This window comes from Martes martes (genome assembly GCF_963455335.1).
Source record: "Martes martes genome assembly, chromosome: 4".
Taxonomy (NCBI): domain Eukaryota; kingdom Metazoa; phylum Chordata; class Mammalia; order Carnivora; family Mustelidae; genus Martes; species Martes martes.
In genome coordinates this window covers 128,496,150-128,512,422 of record NC_137891.1, presented here as the reverse complement: position 1 = coordinate 128,512,422, position 16,273 = coordinate 128,496,150, and the positions used below count along the sequence as shown (strand labels likewise).

The following is a 16,273-nucleotide window of genomic DNA, read 5'->3' as shown; positions in this document are numbered from 1 at the left end:
TGAACTTTCTAAGTTAATTTGTTGAATCAGATCTTCTCATGCTGATACTTTTTAAAAATAATGAATTTGAATGTCCTTTGTCCGTTGCTTTTGCATTTCCAAACTAGAGTTTATTTCCTGAAGACTGAGCCAGTTGAAAGCCTACAGAAACCACATTTTTCTCCTTATTCCTAAAATAAGCATAGTCTTAGGATTTACAGCACACACATATCTCTCCCTGTCTCCAGTGAATGAACCTAACCCCACTGAGACATTCATGTTTCCTTATCTCCTCCATTTGCTCATTTTGCCACCATTTCCTCCCACTTTCTGCTGGGAATCCATGTTACTAGTGCTCATAATAATTTCTCAACTATGAACTTTCAGTAGATCACTTGCCTCAATATCCAGCCCTGGATCAAGCTGTTAGCTTCTTCATTCCTGCCTCTGTGCTCCTGAATAGCACTAGAAAGAATGTATAATCGTGCAGTACACGCATCGAAAATCTATAATTTCTAAATTCTGGCTGTGGCACTACTGGCAATCCTTTTGATTCTTGTTCAAAATATTCTCTTTCTCAAAATTCCATCCCTCTTCTGAAGTTGGTTAACCTTACTTCTAAGTATCCCATCACTCAATTATTTAACCCTTCCTTGCTTTTTAGAAATGCAAGAGAATCCTGAGCGAAATCTAATTGCAGTCCTCTCTTGTAAGGTTTCTCCTCTCATTCTTAATTCCTTTTTCCTATCTCAGAGGAAGAAGTGTCTCTGTCTTTTCAAAGGATAACCATTCAACTGTACTCTCAGATTATTGACTCCTGTCTTCCCGGGATTCTCATTCCATTCATTGGCCCTTCTCTTTCATTTGCAATCACTCCATCTTCACCAGCTCCTTCCTCTCAAAGTATCCTTTAGCCTAGAAAATGAAACAAGGTGGGAAAAAGATTATATTGAACAAATATTCAGTTTATCACTAGACTTAAATGCTGGCAGAAATTCCACGTGACAATTAAGAAAATTCATAAGGTAACATGATTTTCTTCCTTACTTCCAAAGCAAATGTTAACCAGAACATACAGAGGACCTCTAATGCTATGTAATTAACATAACTTTGTGGGAAATAAAAGCTCCCATGCTTGGGACTACATGCATACTTCCAATATCTTCTTCATTTGCTCTTCATAGCCTCTGACTTCTTGGGTTGATTTCAGTTGTAAGTGCTGCTCACCAATCTAGTAGTATTCAAGTTTCTAACTGGCAAGATTTACTACCCTAGGGTCTTCTCCACATAGTACCCCAGGAATTGACCTTTACCATTTTGTTTTTCATCTCTGTAATCAGTCATTACGGTCTCCTTATTTATCATTGCTAATTCCTCTAGGACAACATTTCTCAAAGCTAGATATCTATTGGAATCATCTGCGGAACTTGAAAAAAAAAAAACTTATGTGTGGGTGCTGTCCTCAAGAGTGGTCGGGGGTAGAGTATCGCCATTATACATTTTTTAAAGCTTTCCTGGTCATTGTAGAATTAAGTTGAGAACCATGTCCCTAATTGAGTGACGTTTTAAGATATCAATATTAAAGCATGAATCAGTGTTCTTTCTTACTTTCTGATATGACATGGGGGGTAGAATGTTAGCACTGTATCCCTGAGTGCATCATCCTGAGAGGAAAATAATCCAGAGGTAAGTTGCCTACAAAATTAGTCTAATTTTGTGACCTCCAGTGATAGTGAAATATGATTTCCTTCCATGATTCCAGCCCGTAGGAGAAAACTCTTAGTTTGAGAAGACTCGTTTTTTTTGCCTTCTACTCCAGAGAATGCAAGCTGTTTTCCTTTGGCATGCTTACATGATTATACAGATTCATTTCCCTCAAGGAACTTCCAAATAAAAAGAACACATCATCTATGGCAACTGAGAAACATAGCTTTATGTTGCCTGTTTTAGAATTATTTCTTGACATTAACATTTTTATGTACCCCCATTTTAAGTTTTATGCTTAGATGTAATGCCACAGGTAGAAATCAAGGTAAATGCCATATCCCAAATCCACAGAGAATCAGAGCCAAACCATGGGTTATCAAATCTGTCTTTTTATGTGCTGTTACTCGTAGTGTGTGATTTATATACACTCCTTTTGAAAGCTGCATTAACTGAAAGATGCTGGTTTGTAAAGGGGCAAGGTAGTACATTTACAGGCTGGCTTGGTTGAACTGTGCTGCTTTCTCTCTAGAACAGTCTTTACAATTCTTTGCTCACAGTTAGAGGTCTGCTGAAAGTGACTTGGTGTAGATGAAAACAGCTTGCTTAATCATTCCTGAAACACGGGAAAAATTAAAATACATTTTTTTCTTTGTCAAGCAATAAAAACAATGCCAGATTGTTAATGCCTCTTTTGTACCTTTCACTTGAAAGACCTAAAAAGAACATCAAGGAGAATAAAGGCAAAATCTATTCCCCAATGGCATCATTATACATGTTGAAGCCTCTAAAAACTAAAACTCTAAAGACATTCATGAAGAGTAGAGGAATAAATGACAGCAAACTGAAGAGTGCCTCTCTGGAGCTTTGTTCAACTTGCTCTGTTCAAACTCACTCAAATTGGATGATGAAAAGCGAAGATCTCATTTGTTTCAATATTAAAGTAGTAAATTAGTGAGTGGTGAGTTGCTAATTGTCCTGTAAAGCATTTAGGGTGCCAGGAGTGCCCCATGGCCAATATTTTAAATTGCATTCTTATGATTGAAATGAAAGCAACCATTAGAGGAGTGTAAAACAATGTTTTTAATAATTTAAGCTAGTTCGATTCAAACATGATTTTCATTCTGAAATATTTATCGAAGCTCCTGTTTTTATTTGAGATGAGCAAGTTTCATTTTAGACTTCAAGGCTTCAAATAGAAATTCATGTTCAGTATGGGGCTAGTGTGGGGAGAGAGGTTAGCCCTCTCCAGTGTAGTGTTTCATCCCTGGCTGTGTCTGCTTGCTTCTGGGTACAGAAGTAGCAGGTTTGGTTAAATTTTACTTGAGTTTTTGGTGACCTTTTCTAATCCTGACTGTTTCATAATTTAATGTCTTGACCTTCGTTTTCCATAGAGCCACCTTAGTGATAAATGCAGAGATTTAATAACTAGAACTGGTTGGCAGGTGACCTTTCGTACGTGGCCATTTCTCTTTGCTGGGGAAACCATACTGTTTTGCAAGTTTTAATTCTCAGATTTTAATTATCTATTCTATAAGCTCTAATTATCTTGTCTATAAGCTTATTCACAGAGAAAAAAAGGAAAGGTTAAATATTTCATTCTTCTTGCTGATTAAAATGTAAAGTGCTTGGCAGTTGTCCCAATATATCATTCAAAAAAGACAGGGCAATTTGTCAGGTTCTTACCCAAAGAAGAGAAAAGGGGAATTTTCCAGAGTGGTTAGTAAGGAGCGGGATGAAAAAAGTGGCTGTGAGAGCGAGTGGTCTCATTAGCTGGATGAGGATAACTGCGCCCACGTGCGTGCACACATGTATGTGTACGTGTGTGGGGTGTGTGTGTGTGTGTGTGTGTGTGTGTAAACTTGGAGCAGAGAAACAGAAGAGTTCTTAACTAGATGTGTACTAATCTGAAGAGAAAAGTGACCGCAAAGTAACAAAAGGATAAACTTGCCAATCAGGGTGGTGACATGTTAGTTTTGTTAATTTTTCCTTTTTAAATTTTTTTTTTTTTAAACCGGGAAAGGATCAGTTGGGCATGTCATGGTAAGCTGGTTTCCAGGGTCCACATAAATTCTATTTAAACACAGGAAAATAAAGCTCATTATTAAAATGTCACAGATTCTTAAAAAAAGGTAAAGAAGAGCGAAATTTCTTCCCACCTTCCCTCGTAGGATCAGAGAATATAGGAACTTCTTGATTTCCCTGGGCTTCATTCTTCAGCATTTTTACAAACAAAGTTCATTTTTGTGCCAAATACTCATGCTCCTAATAAAACAAAAATAAAATTTGGCATGGCTGTAAAAGGACCTATCGTAAGGACCTGATCTCCCAATCAGCTAGTATTCTGGAATCTACAGAGGGAAAAATGACTCATGAGTTAGAGAAAGGCTTGGCAGTCTTGAGCTAAATTTGATTCCCAAGTAGTTGAAAGCAGCCATGTGGGCTTCTAAACTGTTTACCTCAAGGAGGTTTTCATGCTTGGGGAGATATTCCCTTTAGCCTTGGAGAGCAGCTTCTAAAAACATCATCACCATGTCCTTTTTTTCCCCTCAGACATGGATTGTAATCACTTAATGCTTCATAAAGAAATACAGCTCACTGCTGTTATGAAAAAGTTTTGAAAAACAAATTAAGTAAAGATGTGGAGAACAATTTGAGGCTAATAGAGCTGATCATGATTAGTTTATCTTTGACTGAAGTTTCAGCCAGATTTCAAATAAAAAGTAAGAAAAGATTTTCTACATAATTTCTTATGCCATGCTAATACCATTACCAGAGAGGAGAGTTTAATTCTGCTCACATGCAAACCTTAATATCCCTGAGGAGCCTCTCATCAATTCAGAAACATTTTCCTCTTTTGGTGAAATTCTTGGCCACCAAGATGTTTAAAATCATTAATTTATAATTTAATATCAATAATTTTAGTACACTAGTGGGTGAGATTTGAGCTATTTGCCTAAATGTATATTAGAAATAATGCAAATTAATAATAAATATTTCTTTAATATCTTAGTGCTACGAGTGCCTTTTGTGAAAGATAACATATGCTCCTCTTTTTAACCTGAAAGATGTCTAGTACCCACTGGATATCATGTTCATCTCAATTTCCTCAACTCTATAACGGGAAATTAAAACAATCCAACTTATGAAGAATTTATTATGAGAATGAATAGAATAATGTAATAAAGTGCTGGGCAGGATGAATGGTCCATAATAGATGTTCAATCCTGTTTCTATCAATAAGTTTAATACACTATGCTTAGATGTCTTTCTCACTCTGTTTCTTCCCTTCCTCCCTCTCTCATCCTTTCCCTGTGCCTGAGATGGGAATCAAGTCCTTTTTTCTTATAAGGAAGAGAATGCCATGATTCATTTTAGCAGAGAAAGGACTTGTTTTTCAAGGCAATCCCTAAGGCCTTTAAAATAGTGAATGAATTGACCCTAGTTAATCATGGAACTCTGCTGTGCCCCAGAGCTGTGTACTGAGATTAAAAGCTCACACTGATTAGATTTCTAAAATTATTTTATCCTTCATGGTGTCTTTCACAGAATAAGTACTAAGTAATAATTACTTGGTTGTTTAATAGATTTTGCCAAATTCTTAACTTTCCCCAAGCCAAGTGTTCATAACCAGATTTGCAGGTATAGAGTTTGTATCCTTTTGCACGGGAGAAATACCCAAATCAAATACAGTGATCTTACCATTAAAAAAAATTTTTTTTCATTATTTTAGACTTTAAGTAAATGGCTGTTTGGAGGCACCTGGGAAGCTCATTTAAGCGTCTGCCTTTGTCTCAGTGACGTGACGATCCCAGGCTCTTGGGATCGAGCCCCAAATCAGGCTCTCTGCTCAATGGAGAGCCTGCTTCTCCTTCTCCCTCTGCCCCCCACTTGATGTTTGTGGGCTTTCTTTTAACAGGGACATTGTTGCCCAGACACAGTTGGCTGAATATTTGTGGCAATCTCAGTTTATATACACAGCACAAGCCCAACCAAAGCATTTGCCTTGATGATGCTTTGAGTGGACAAGAGAAAAAGATGAAGAGGTCAAGTTTGTTTTTAATGAAAAGAAGCAAAAAAATAAGGACAAGTCAACTAAAAAGGAGAATTCAAAATTAAGATAGGACTTGACACAGTGGAGCTGGCTAAATCTTTCCAAAGGTCTCAGAAAATCCAGGGCCTCAATCTGGAAAGAAACTGCTTACTGAGGCAGAACTGAGTGAGTAGAGACATATGGAATACATTTTTGAGCAAGGGCCCCAAGTCAAATAATATAAACGAGTTCAAGAAACAGCAGTACATTTTAACAAAGAAAGCTGAGATCACGAGATGCAGGGATAAAGCTAATAAAAGGAACTGAGATAACCAGATAAGAGCAACTCTTGGGTCAAACCGTCTATTCGTGCCTAGGTATTTCTTTCTTTTTTTATCATGGCTTACCATAGTTCGAAGTGTCTTCAAATGTATAAATGAGTCCTTTGGGCCTTAGCAAGCTCTTGGTGTTACCTGAAGCTTCTGATTATAATTAGGACTGTTGCATTCATCCAGCCTGGCTCTCCCAATGTACTGCAAAATGGTCCCTGCCACCAAGTGGCAAATAGAGCATCACCATATGCAGCCATGTCTCCTGGTACCTCATTTAGGATGCCAGGCAGCCAGGCAGGCCTGTGGCCAGGCAGGATAGGTACACGGAAGGCTCTTTCAACTCTGGCTATGGTCACGATATATAAAGGAAAGGGACGATTTCAGGATCACCACCTATCCTCCAAGCCATTACATTCCCAGCCCTCTGCCCAATTCCATATTTGTTACATAAACAAGAGGCAGTGGTTGCCAATGTTTGCCCTCAAGTTGTTAGTCAGCTGCTGACCTCATAATCTGCACAGCTGTAGCCTCCCAATATGTTGTCATGAAACAGATTGTGATGTCTTAATTGATCACTTTCAGAGGTTACAATTGTCAAGTGAAACCAGGATGCTGATTCTTATTAGCTAAATTAAGGCTTGTTACAGCACGACCAGCTAATTCACTCAACGACTAGGAAATCTGATGCGAATCTATAGATTAGAACACATCTGAGGCTCTTTCTTTTTTTCTTTCTGTTTTTTTTTTTTTTTTTTTAATTTGTGGAGGCCATACCCAAAAACGCTTTTATTATGCAGTCAAGCAACTTCTTGGAACAGAAAATGGAATGTAACCTCCCTGCGCCATATGCATCTCGGTGATAAGTTGGAGTGTGCCATATGACACGCACAGTTTAAATCAGGCATTGATTTGCATGACTGTAAGTGGGTTTGGAGGACTCAGCTAAATGTAATGTATGTTAGGCCCTGCTGCAAATCGTTTGGCAGGAAGAATATTGTGTTCTTGCTCATTGCCCTGAAAAACTGTGACTCCTAGATGCATGAAGGTCTTAGATCACAGTCCCATTCCAAGAGGCATTCTCTTATGCCCCCATCTGACCATGAGTGAGGTCTTCACTATGATACCACCCACAGAACCTCATTTCCAATGTCCTAATATACTCACCCACCTAGAGCAGAACTATTCTAACCTGCTGTTCAGAAATCTTATTGTAGCAGGGGTGATGGACAGTCCCTTTGATAGCCAAGTTTTAAGACACTTCATAAATGGCAAGACCCCAAGGGCATGTCCAGTCCATGCCTGAGCCCATTTTGTTTCATGTCCAACCCTGTTCAAACCCTACATGATTCTAACAGTTCAGCGAATCTCTTTATACAGGAAAAAAGAAACCTCATAAGCAGAACTTTGTGGATGTAACCAGTCACGTTTTTTCAAAATCCTTCATTTTGGCATAAAACAAATGGAAACATTTGTCCATCTAGCCTATTTCACAGGTGAACAATAAAAACTAAAAGAAGTAAAGTTAAATTAACCTAATAACCGCTAGCATCCAAAATACAGTGGGAAACACAAGGATGTTCATCAAAGTAATTATACAAAGGAAAAAAATCAGATAATACCCAAATGCCCAACAGTAGGCAAATAGGTACATTATGGTATGTCCACATAAGGGAATATTGTATCAGCATTAAAAATATCTCTAAGGAGGGGTGCCTGGGTGTCTCAGTTGGTTAAGCCTCCTACTCTTGGTTTCAGCTTGGGTCATGATCTCATGGGTCCTAGGATTGAGCCTCGCCTTGGTGCTCCGCGCTCAGTGGGAGTCCACTTAAAGATTTTCTCCCTCTGTCCCTACCCCCCAAAACAAATAAATTTTTAAAAAAATACATCTCTAATGACTATTTACTGGCATGGGAGAGTTTAATGATGGGAAATTAGTTGAAAAACCATGGTTGCCAAATTTTATAAATACTATTTTCAACCTGTCTAATATATCTAAGAGGAGGAAAGTAACACGAAAGATTGTAGCAGTTGTCAAGTGGTGGAAATATGGAGAATTTTTATTCTTTTTTTTTTTCCAAGTTTCTACAATGAGCCCATATTACTTCAATAATCAGGGGGAAAACGTGTTTTAAAGGAGTTTGAGTAGTTCTGTTATAACATTAGCTGCAGGGAGTCTGTGTTCAAAGCATCTCTAATCTAACAGGTCTAGAAATGAGCTCATTCTCCTCAGCTGATCCTGCTCCTCCTAAAGCCTTTGCCTGCTCATTTAAAGCCAGCTGTAGTCTTCTAGTTGTTTAGGCTAAAAACTGAAGTTATCCTTGATTCTTCCCTATCTCTCAGATTCCACATTTCCTCTTACTGGTCAACCCAATAGGCTTTACCTTCAGAATATGTTCAGCGTGTGGCCAGCATCTTGCTACTTCTTCTGCTACCCTACCTAGTCCAGGCCACTATCGTCTCTTGCCATGATTGTGACAGTAGTCTATTCTCTGAGTTTCTACCCTTTCCCTCTTTGTCAGTTTTTAACACTGCAGCTAGTGCTTTTAAAATATAATGCAGATCAGCCCCTCCCCTATTCAGAGCCTTCTAAAAGCTCCTGAGTAAAAGTGCCTCCGTGGTGTCTCCCTGGTCATCTCTCTGATCCCAGTACCCTCTGACTCTCCTCAATGCCCTGCCAGGTCACATTGCTCTCCTTGTGTTCCTCTCCTACCATGGGGTGTTTGTGGTGGCTTTTGGTTTCGCTTTGCAGGAATACTCCGCACACACACACACACACACACACACACAAATCCCCATAGCCAGCCCTCTTATTTTCTTCATCTTTCCTCAAATACCATTGTCTACCCAACCCCAGGCAGACCTTTTCTGATCATTCCACTAACACACACACACAACACACAACACATACACACATGCATCCTAACCCCCCTTCCTTACTTTAGTTTCCTCTATTTAGCACCTGTCTTCACCTAACATATACTATGCTGATTTATCAATTGCCTTTCTCCTCCCAGTGGAGGAGAAGTTGTATGTAAGCTCTATGAGGTCAGGGGTTTTGGTTAAAATTTTCACAGCTGAATCATCCCCAACCTCTAGAACATGGCATATCGTAGTTGCTCAATAACTACTTTGGATTCCTACCATTGATAGGAAAGACATCTTGTGACAGTTGTGTGGTAATTTTACTGATGACTTTTCTGAGGTACTTTGTCTCTCAATTTACCTACCTAGACTGAACCTGTTTGTGTATTGATAGGTTTCTTCTGGATTGTGTTTCTCTTTCATCTAAATCAGCAATTCTCAATGAATTTGGAAAAGTCCCTTTCCTCCCTAATACTGAGTTCAGTGTTCAGGCTCCTAATAAATTAGTCTGATTCAGTTGTTCTCACTTCCTAACTTAACCACTATACTGGGTCCTATAGTAATCCCAGGACTTCTCGGGAGCGGGATTAAAATGAAAAAGACAGACCCTTACAGAGTGTACTGTACAGTGGACAGACATAATTAAACAATAAAATACAACATAACTAATAAAATAAGGGCAGTACTCAGTGTGAGAAGAACTAGACCAATAGGCACAATAAAAACACAGAATCAAATGTTAGATACAAAATGTGCAATCTCTTAATAGGAAGATGAGAAAGACGTATATCAACAGAATGCATTGCTCCTTTAACACTGTTTTAAAAGATAGAGTGACTTTTCCTCACGTAGGAGGAAAGTGGCAAAAGGAATTTATTTGGTTTGCCTGGAAGGAAGGAATGTAGGGAATGATGGAAAGAGCAATGGGTTTAGAGCTAGAAGATCTAGATTTGAATCTGGCACTAGAACTTGAATCTATCCTCTGCAAGTTCTGGAAGCTGGTGCTTTACCCTCTATGAGTCTCTGTTACCTCATTGGTTTAAAACAAGGAAGGTGGTGGTTAGACCAGCACTAGAGATTATTATCTCTCTACAACCCTTCCCCAAGTTTTTAAAAGAAGCCTTTCATTATCCATCTAAAATAAATAAGAACACAAAAGCCAGTTAACATGGTGATACGGGGAAATTTTTAAGGGTTTTTAATAAAATGTTTGCCCACCTGAGACTTGTCTTCAATAGTTGTTGGTTCTGAACATCTTTTTCAGAACCTCGTCATTTGCTGAATTTTTCATATTTTTATCAACTGCCACATAACTCTTCATACATACAAGTAAAATACAGAATTGAGGCCTAGATATATTCCCTTTGCATTTCTTTTTTTTTTTTTTAGCCACTGTCTTTATTAAAGAGATCAAATCTTCTCCTATTGCCTTATTTCATTTGAAATTATGGTTTTGAAAGAAAAGTCATTATTTAGCATGGAAAACAAATGACTTTTTCCATTTAATTTTAAACAGACAGAAGGGGATAGAAATTAAAATTATTTCTTAGCAGTCTGTATTCACTTTTTATTTTTTTTAAAGATTTTATTTATTTATTTGACAGACAGAGATCACAAGTAGGCAGAGAAGCAGGCAGAGAGAAAGGGGGGGAAGCAGGCTCCCCGCTGAGCAGAGAGCCCGACGCGGGGCTCAATCCCAGGACCCTGAGATCATGACCTGAGCTGAAGGCAGAGGCTTAACCCACTGAGCCACCCAGGCGCCCTGTATTCACTTTTTAAATGGAAACATGTCCCTACCCTAATAACCTGTGGTAGCTACTATAGGATTGGTCCGAATATTTCAGAAAATCCCACCTCGGGGACTATACACAACATCTGAATTTCATTTTCTCAGAGGAACTTATTTGGATGGCTGGAACTTACTAATTTGCATGTCTCTCCCCTGTCTCATTTCTCTGTTTTTCAGCCTTTGCAACTGGACTGTGACCTTTGCGCCATAGTGTCAAACTCAGGTCAGATGGTTGGCCAGAAGGTGGGGAATGAGATAGATCAGTCATCCTGCATTTGGAGAATGAACAACGCCCCCACCAAGGGCTATGAAGAAGATGTGGGCCGCATGACAATGATTCGGGTTGTGTCCCATACCAGCGTTCCTCTTTTGCTAAAAAACCCTGATTATTTTTTTAAGGAAGCAAATGCTACTATTTATGTTATTTGGGGCCCTTTCCGCAATATGAGGAAAGACGGCAATGGCATCGTTTACAACATGCTGAAAAAGACTGTTGACATCTACCCGAATGCCCAAATTTACGTGACCACTGAGAAGCGCATGAGTTACTGCGATGGCATTTTTAAGAAGGAGACTGGGAAAGACAGGTGAGTCCTCTGAGAGGCAGCCTCATTGTCTTTTATGCTAGCCCCTTGCTGAGTTCTTCTGCCAGCTATCAAATGAACAGAGTTATTTTTCAAATTGATTGTTACATGTTTTTTGACTATTACGATTACTTGATGAGCCAGCGACTAGGCCGCGTTTATTCCACCTACACTACCTTCTGTTCTCTCCATTTTGATTGGCTTGAGGATCCAAAAAATACTGGATGCTTCCCCAAGATATCTTTAGATTTGTTCTTATTTAGCTCAATTTGCTATCGGTTAAATTGGATGTTAGCCGAAAGGAAGTATACACATTTCTGTTTCAAAACAGAAATGTTAAGGAACTTTCGGACCTAAACTCCTTTAGAAGTTGTGATAAAAATTTACCTGAGACAACAAAACACAGCAGGCTATTTATTCTCTAATAAGGTTGCGTCGCTTCTCGCATGCAAATAGACCGTATGATCGTGAGCACCATACCTGATATCTAGAGATGTGTTGGTATGTTCAGCAGAATACCATATTGAAATGAGGCATTACTGAAAGTCATTAACAGTGGTTTCTTGAAGAGAAATGAGGTATAAATACCATTCACTCAATTATCCCACAAACCATTTTGCATTTTTCATTACATCTGTTTTTATTTTTTTTTCCTGTAGTCTTCTGTAAACCACCTTCCCATTTCCTTTTCTTGAGGCCTGCTCACCTTATTTTTCTCCTACTCCTTACATCTCCTGTTTTCTCTCTCTGCTCCCTCTAACCAACCCCCCCATTCTCCCATCTGACTCCACTGGCTACCATTTTTTCTTTCTTTTTAGAAAGATAACCAGTATATGGAAGAGAAGTAGAATTATTAGTTCGTATTTCTAATAAATAATTGTTGAAGGAAAATATTGAAGCCAATTGCAAAAGTTTTAAGTTACGTGTGAATTGTACTTATTCATGTCATACCATGGATAAATTGAGCATTGGCTATAATTCCAATATTAACAATCTGATTTCTATAAAATATATGTCTTTCACTCTTCAATATTATCAAATCTGGATTTTTAACTACATTAGGGTATGTGCTTGTGGGGGGAAGTTTCTGATATCTCTGTGTATAATTTGTATGCTGTTAATTATTTTAAAATCTTATCTGTCCTGATTCTCCTATTGATAATGTAGGCTGAACATAACATTTTCTACTTCTGAGCACCCAAAATGCACAGCTTCTACTGTAATGCAAAACAGGAATTGCTGTAATGCTGGTCTTTTCCACTGTTAGAGTTCACAAGAAGAATCCCAGTGGTTAGATTTGAATCAGTGTAGCAGAAGCTGTCCAAAGAGATAGGCACGAGAGATAAAGGAGTGGGTATGTGGCACAATTCTATATAAATATTTTGACCATCTCAAGGGGTTTGGAAATTTCTGGTCTCTCATTAGCCCAAAGCAATGCAATTAATTAGATATATTTGGTATTTCATTAGTCATAGTCAGCCTTCAGGGTATCCCCCAGTCATAACTATATGCCCTAGAATCATTTGAGGCATCAGAGAAGAGCTCAGCGTGTTGTATGGTTCTATGTATTTATATCATGTTGGCTTTTGCTGTGAGCTTTCAGTGAGACAGTACACTGTCACAGATGTGTGGATTGTATAGCAAGAATCGGGAGAGAATAGCTTTTGAAGACTCAATTTTCCTACTGGTTGTGATGAGGAAAGCTGTTTGTATAATGGGAAAAATCTTGCTTGATAAAATTAATTTGCAGATATCATTCAATTGGTAAGGTTACCAAAATAAAAGGCGGGGGAGGCAAATTGATTTTTTAATGCTTCCTTCTGTTTTCCTCACTGTGTCTATTCATGTCTGGTTGTAACATGGAGTATTGCAACCAAATTGAAAAAGACAACTGTGCTAGTGTTTTAGAAATGAACAGAATGGGTGGTTTTGGTGAAATCTGGTTGGATGACAAAAGGTTGACCAAATGTCCTCAATGACCTGTTATCAGCTCTGTGATTTAAATCCGTATCCTAACTTTAGCAATATGAATTTTATTGTTTAAGGATTTCCCATAGTGATCTGTTGTTCTTGGCCAAACTTCATTTAAGAATGTTTCTTAACTTTTTATGAAGAAGAATGTCAAAATTATAAACTAGAGAGACTAATGGTGTAATGAACCTCTGTATACTCGCTGCTCAGGTTGAATAATTATTAACTCATGGACAGTATTGTTTCATCTATATCCCTACACTTTCTTTCTCCCCAAGAATTATTTTGAAGCAAGTGCCAGACATCATATTATCTCATTCATTAACATTTCGGCATGTATCTGTAGAAGATAAAGAAATACAATGTCATTGTCCTATATAAAGACCAGCAATATTTCTTTAATAACATTATATAGTTTTTCAAATTTCTCCAGTAATCTTATTAATATTTTTAAAATTTAACTTGAATTAGGATTAACGTTAAGATACATACATTGCTCAAATCAGGATTAGCCTAAGGTTTGTACATTACAATTAATTGACATGTCTTCTGTATTTCTCTGAACCTATATCATTCCCCTGCTGTCTGTTATTGAAAAAAAAAAAAAGTCATTTGTCCAATAGAATATTCTACAATCTGATTTTTACTACTTGTCCCCCCATGATGTTTTTTTGTTCATTGGTATTTCTATATTGAGCCTTTCTTTATTGGATTCAGGTCATATTGCTTCTTACCGAGACCAATAGGTGGTACTTCTATCAGCAGGAATAGTGTCTAGTTTTCTCTTTTTATGTTGGCAGTCATTAATGATCATTGTCTAAATCCAATAATTCATTAGATGTTGCAAAATGGTGATATTTCATCATTTTTTCACTTATATCAGTTGAAGCTTTATAAAGAGAAACTTGTCCTCATTAGCCATTTTTTTAAGCAGAGATAGAAGATAGTACCAATCCTTTTTCTTTACTGGTTCTAAGGCATCAGTCTCCTAGCATCCTCCAAAAGTGACCAGTAAGTTTATTATTATTAATATTTACATATTAACATATTTAGTCCATGAGACTTATGTCTCTATGCTCAAAGTGTCCTATTTTGTGCTATTGGACCCTCTTCAAATTAGTTTCGGAGTCCTTTTATAACCTGCTAGTAATTTTGGATAGCTTCTTTGATTCCTGGTATTATAGGATGATTCAGGTTCTTCTTGTATGTATTGTGATACAAACCTGGATCCAGACATATCTCCAAAGAATTTTGGTCCTTGTAGTATTTAAGAGAGCATAATCTTGGGCTCATTGCTACAAAGCTTGTCTTTGTTTCTTGGTGTTTTCATTGGACATAGCTAGCATAGAAACAATATATACTGTATATATTGTTTAAAGATAAAATCATTATCCCTTCAAACTGAAATTTCCAATTCAGATTCAGGGCTACTGGGAGCATTTTAATTTTACCTCATGTATCTTATGTATGTTTCTCCTTTTGCCATATTGGAAATCACAGGTCCTAGAGACACAAAAGTAATTCCTCATCTATGTTATCCCAAAGCATACACACAACAATCTTAGAGTAAGAATGCACCACATTATTACTGTCAGCATTTTAAGACTGTTTTATACCAAAGAAGATGTTTTAATGGCAAGCATTTGTGTGGGTCCATGCTCACAAAGCGTGTATTGGCTTTATCATAACAAAAGTTTTAAATACTTTTCTCCAGGGCCACCTGGGTGGCTCAGTTTGTTAAACGATTGACTCTTCATTTCAGCTCAGGTCATGATCTTGGGGTCATGAGATCTCCAAGTGGGGCTCTGTGCTCGGTGAGGAGTCTGCTTTGGATTCTCTCTCTCCTTCTCCTAATTCTCTCTGCCTCTCCCCCTGCACATGTGCTCTCTCTCAAATAAATAAATATATCTTAAAGTAAATACATACATACACACACACATATGCACATTTTTTTCCTCCTAAGTAAATAAGAGTATGTGTAGTGGATATACCATTGCTGACATTAGGGAGTAAGGAAAAAGGGACGTCCATTTAACTTGACTTTTGTTGTGAAGCTACTTTGGTTGATTTTCCTGAACTTACTGGAAATTTTTAGTAAGTGTTCATTTTCATCATTAGGTTTTTAATAGAGAGGTTATGTCACCATTATGATGTATAATTTATAGAATTAAAAAAATTATGTCCCTAGTAGTTAAAATGAATCATGATAGGAAAATGACTACATGGAGTTTCTCAAAGAAAAAATTGGCTCTCAGCTTGTGTCTTCAAACTGTTAAAATCCTTTTAAAGAAGTATAAATCCTTTCCCCATTTAAGGTGTGCACCTTTTCGTTGTTTCCAATGCTTTTTATTTTTGTCTTAAGATACTCTTCACTGAGGAAACACAAAGTAGTAGAAGAAATATATGTAGTGTTAAATTTCCTAGTATGAGTTTAGACCAATTCATAAACATATTGGAACGCTTTTTCAAACCAAATGAAATTTAATTTGCTTTCTTATCAGCTACCAACTAAAATTATTTGGCTTGTCAGTTAGAAATTGTGACCTTGTGGGAAAGGCTGAGAGAACAGAAAGAGAAGGCATCTTGTCCTTTCTCTCTTCATCCTCTGGAGCCTAGTTTTCTCCAGAATTCTAGGTTGTTGGGGCGGCGGTCACCTTTATAGTTTCACTTAACCAAATATTTTTTCTGGAAAACAACCTTCAACAAATCAGAAATCTTTGGAATTAAAAGTCTTATACTCAAAAGAATCTGGACCAAAATAGATCTTTTATTTCCCCCTTTGAATGATTGGTATGCATAAATAATATGAGCCCTCTGACATTTACACATTTACATTAATACATCTTAAGACTGAAATACCCTAGAGGTGATGGAGGGCTGACAGTGGCACGTATCTCCACACTCAACATCTGAGGAATGTGATTAGGTGCCTGGCCATGTACCAGCGCAAAAGGAATGTGAACAGTGCTCCTAGAGAAGCAACGGGGACCCAGTGTGAGACATTCTTCTCACCTATAGG

The 16,273-nt window shown here is 37.7% G+C and overlaps 1 protein-coding gene across 3 annotated transcripts in view; it reads left to right on the top strand.

Moving 5' to 3' along the window:
- Positions 1-16,273, top strand: part of ST6GALNAC3 (ST6 N-acetylgalactosaminide alpha-2,6-sialyltransferase 3) — a gene marked incomplete at its 5' end in the record, with an annotated part of 297,602 nt that overhangs the window by 92,060 nt on the left and 189,269 nt on the right. Inside the window, one exon of one of the 3 annotated variants that reach the window (XM_080801293.1) lies at positions 10,877-11,286. In XM_080801293.1, coding sequence (XP_080657419.1) covers positions 10,877-11,286 — 410 coding nt within the window. Of the gene's footprint in view, positions 1-10,876; positions 13,849-16,273 lie in introns of those variants that run through there. The other 2 variants (XM_080801294.1, XM_080801292.1) reach the window with 2 other exon arrangements.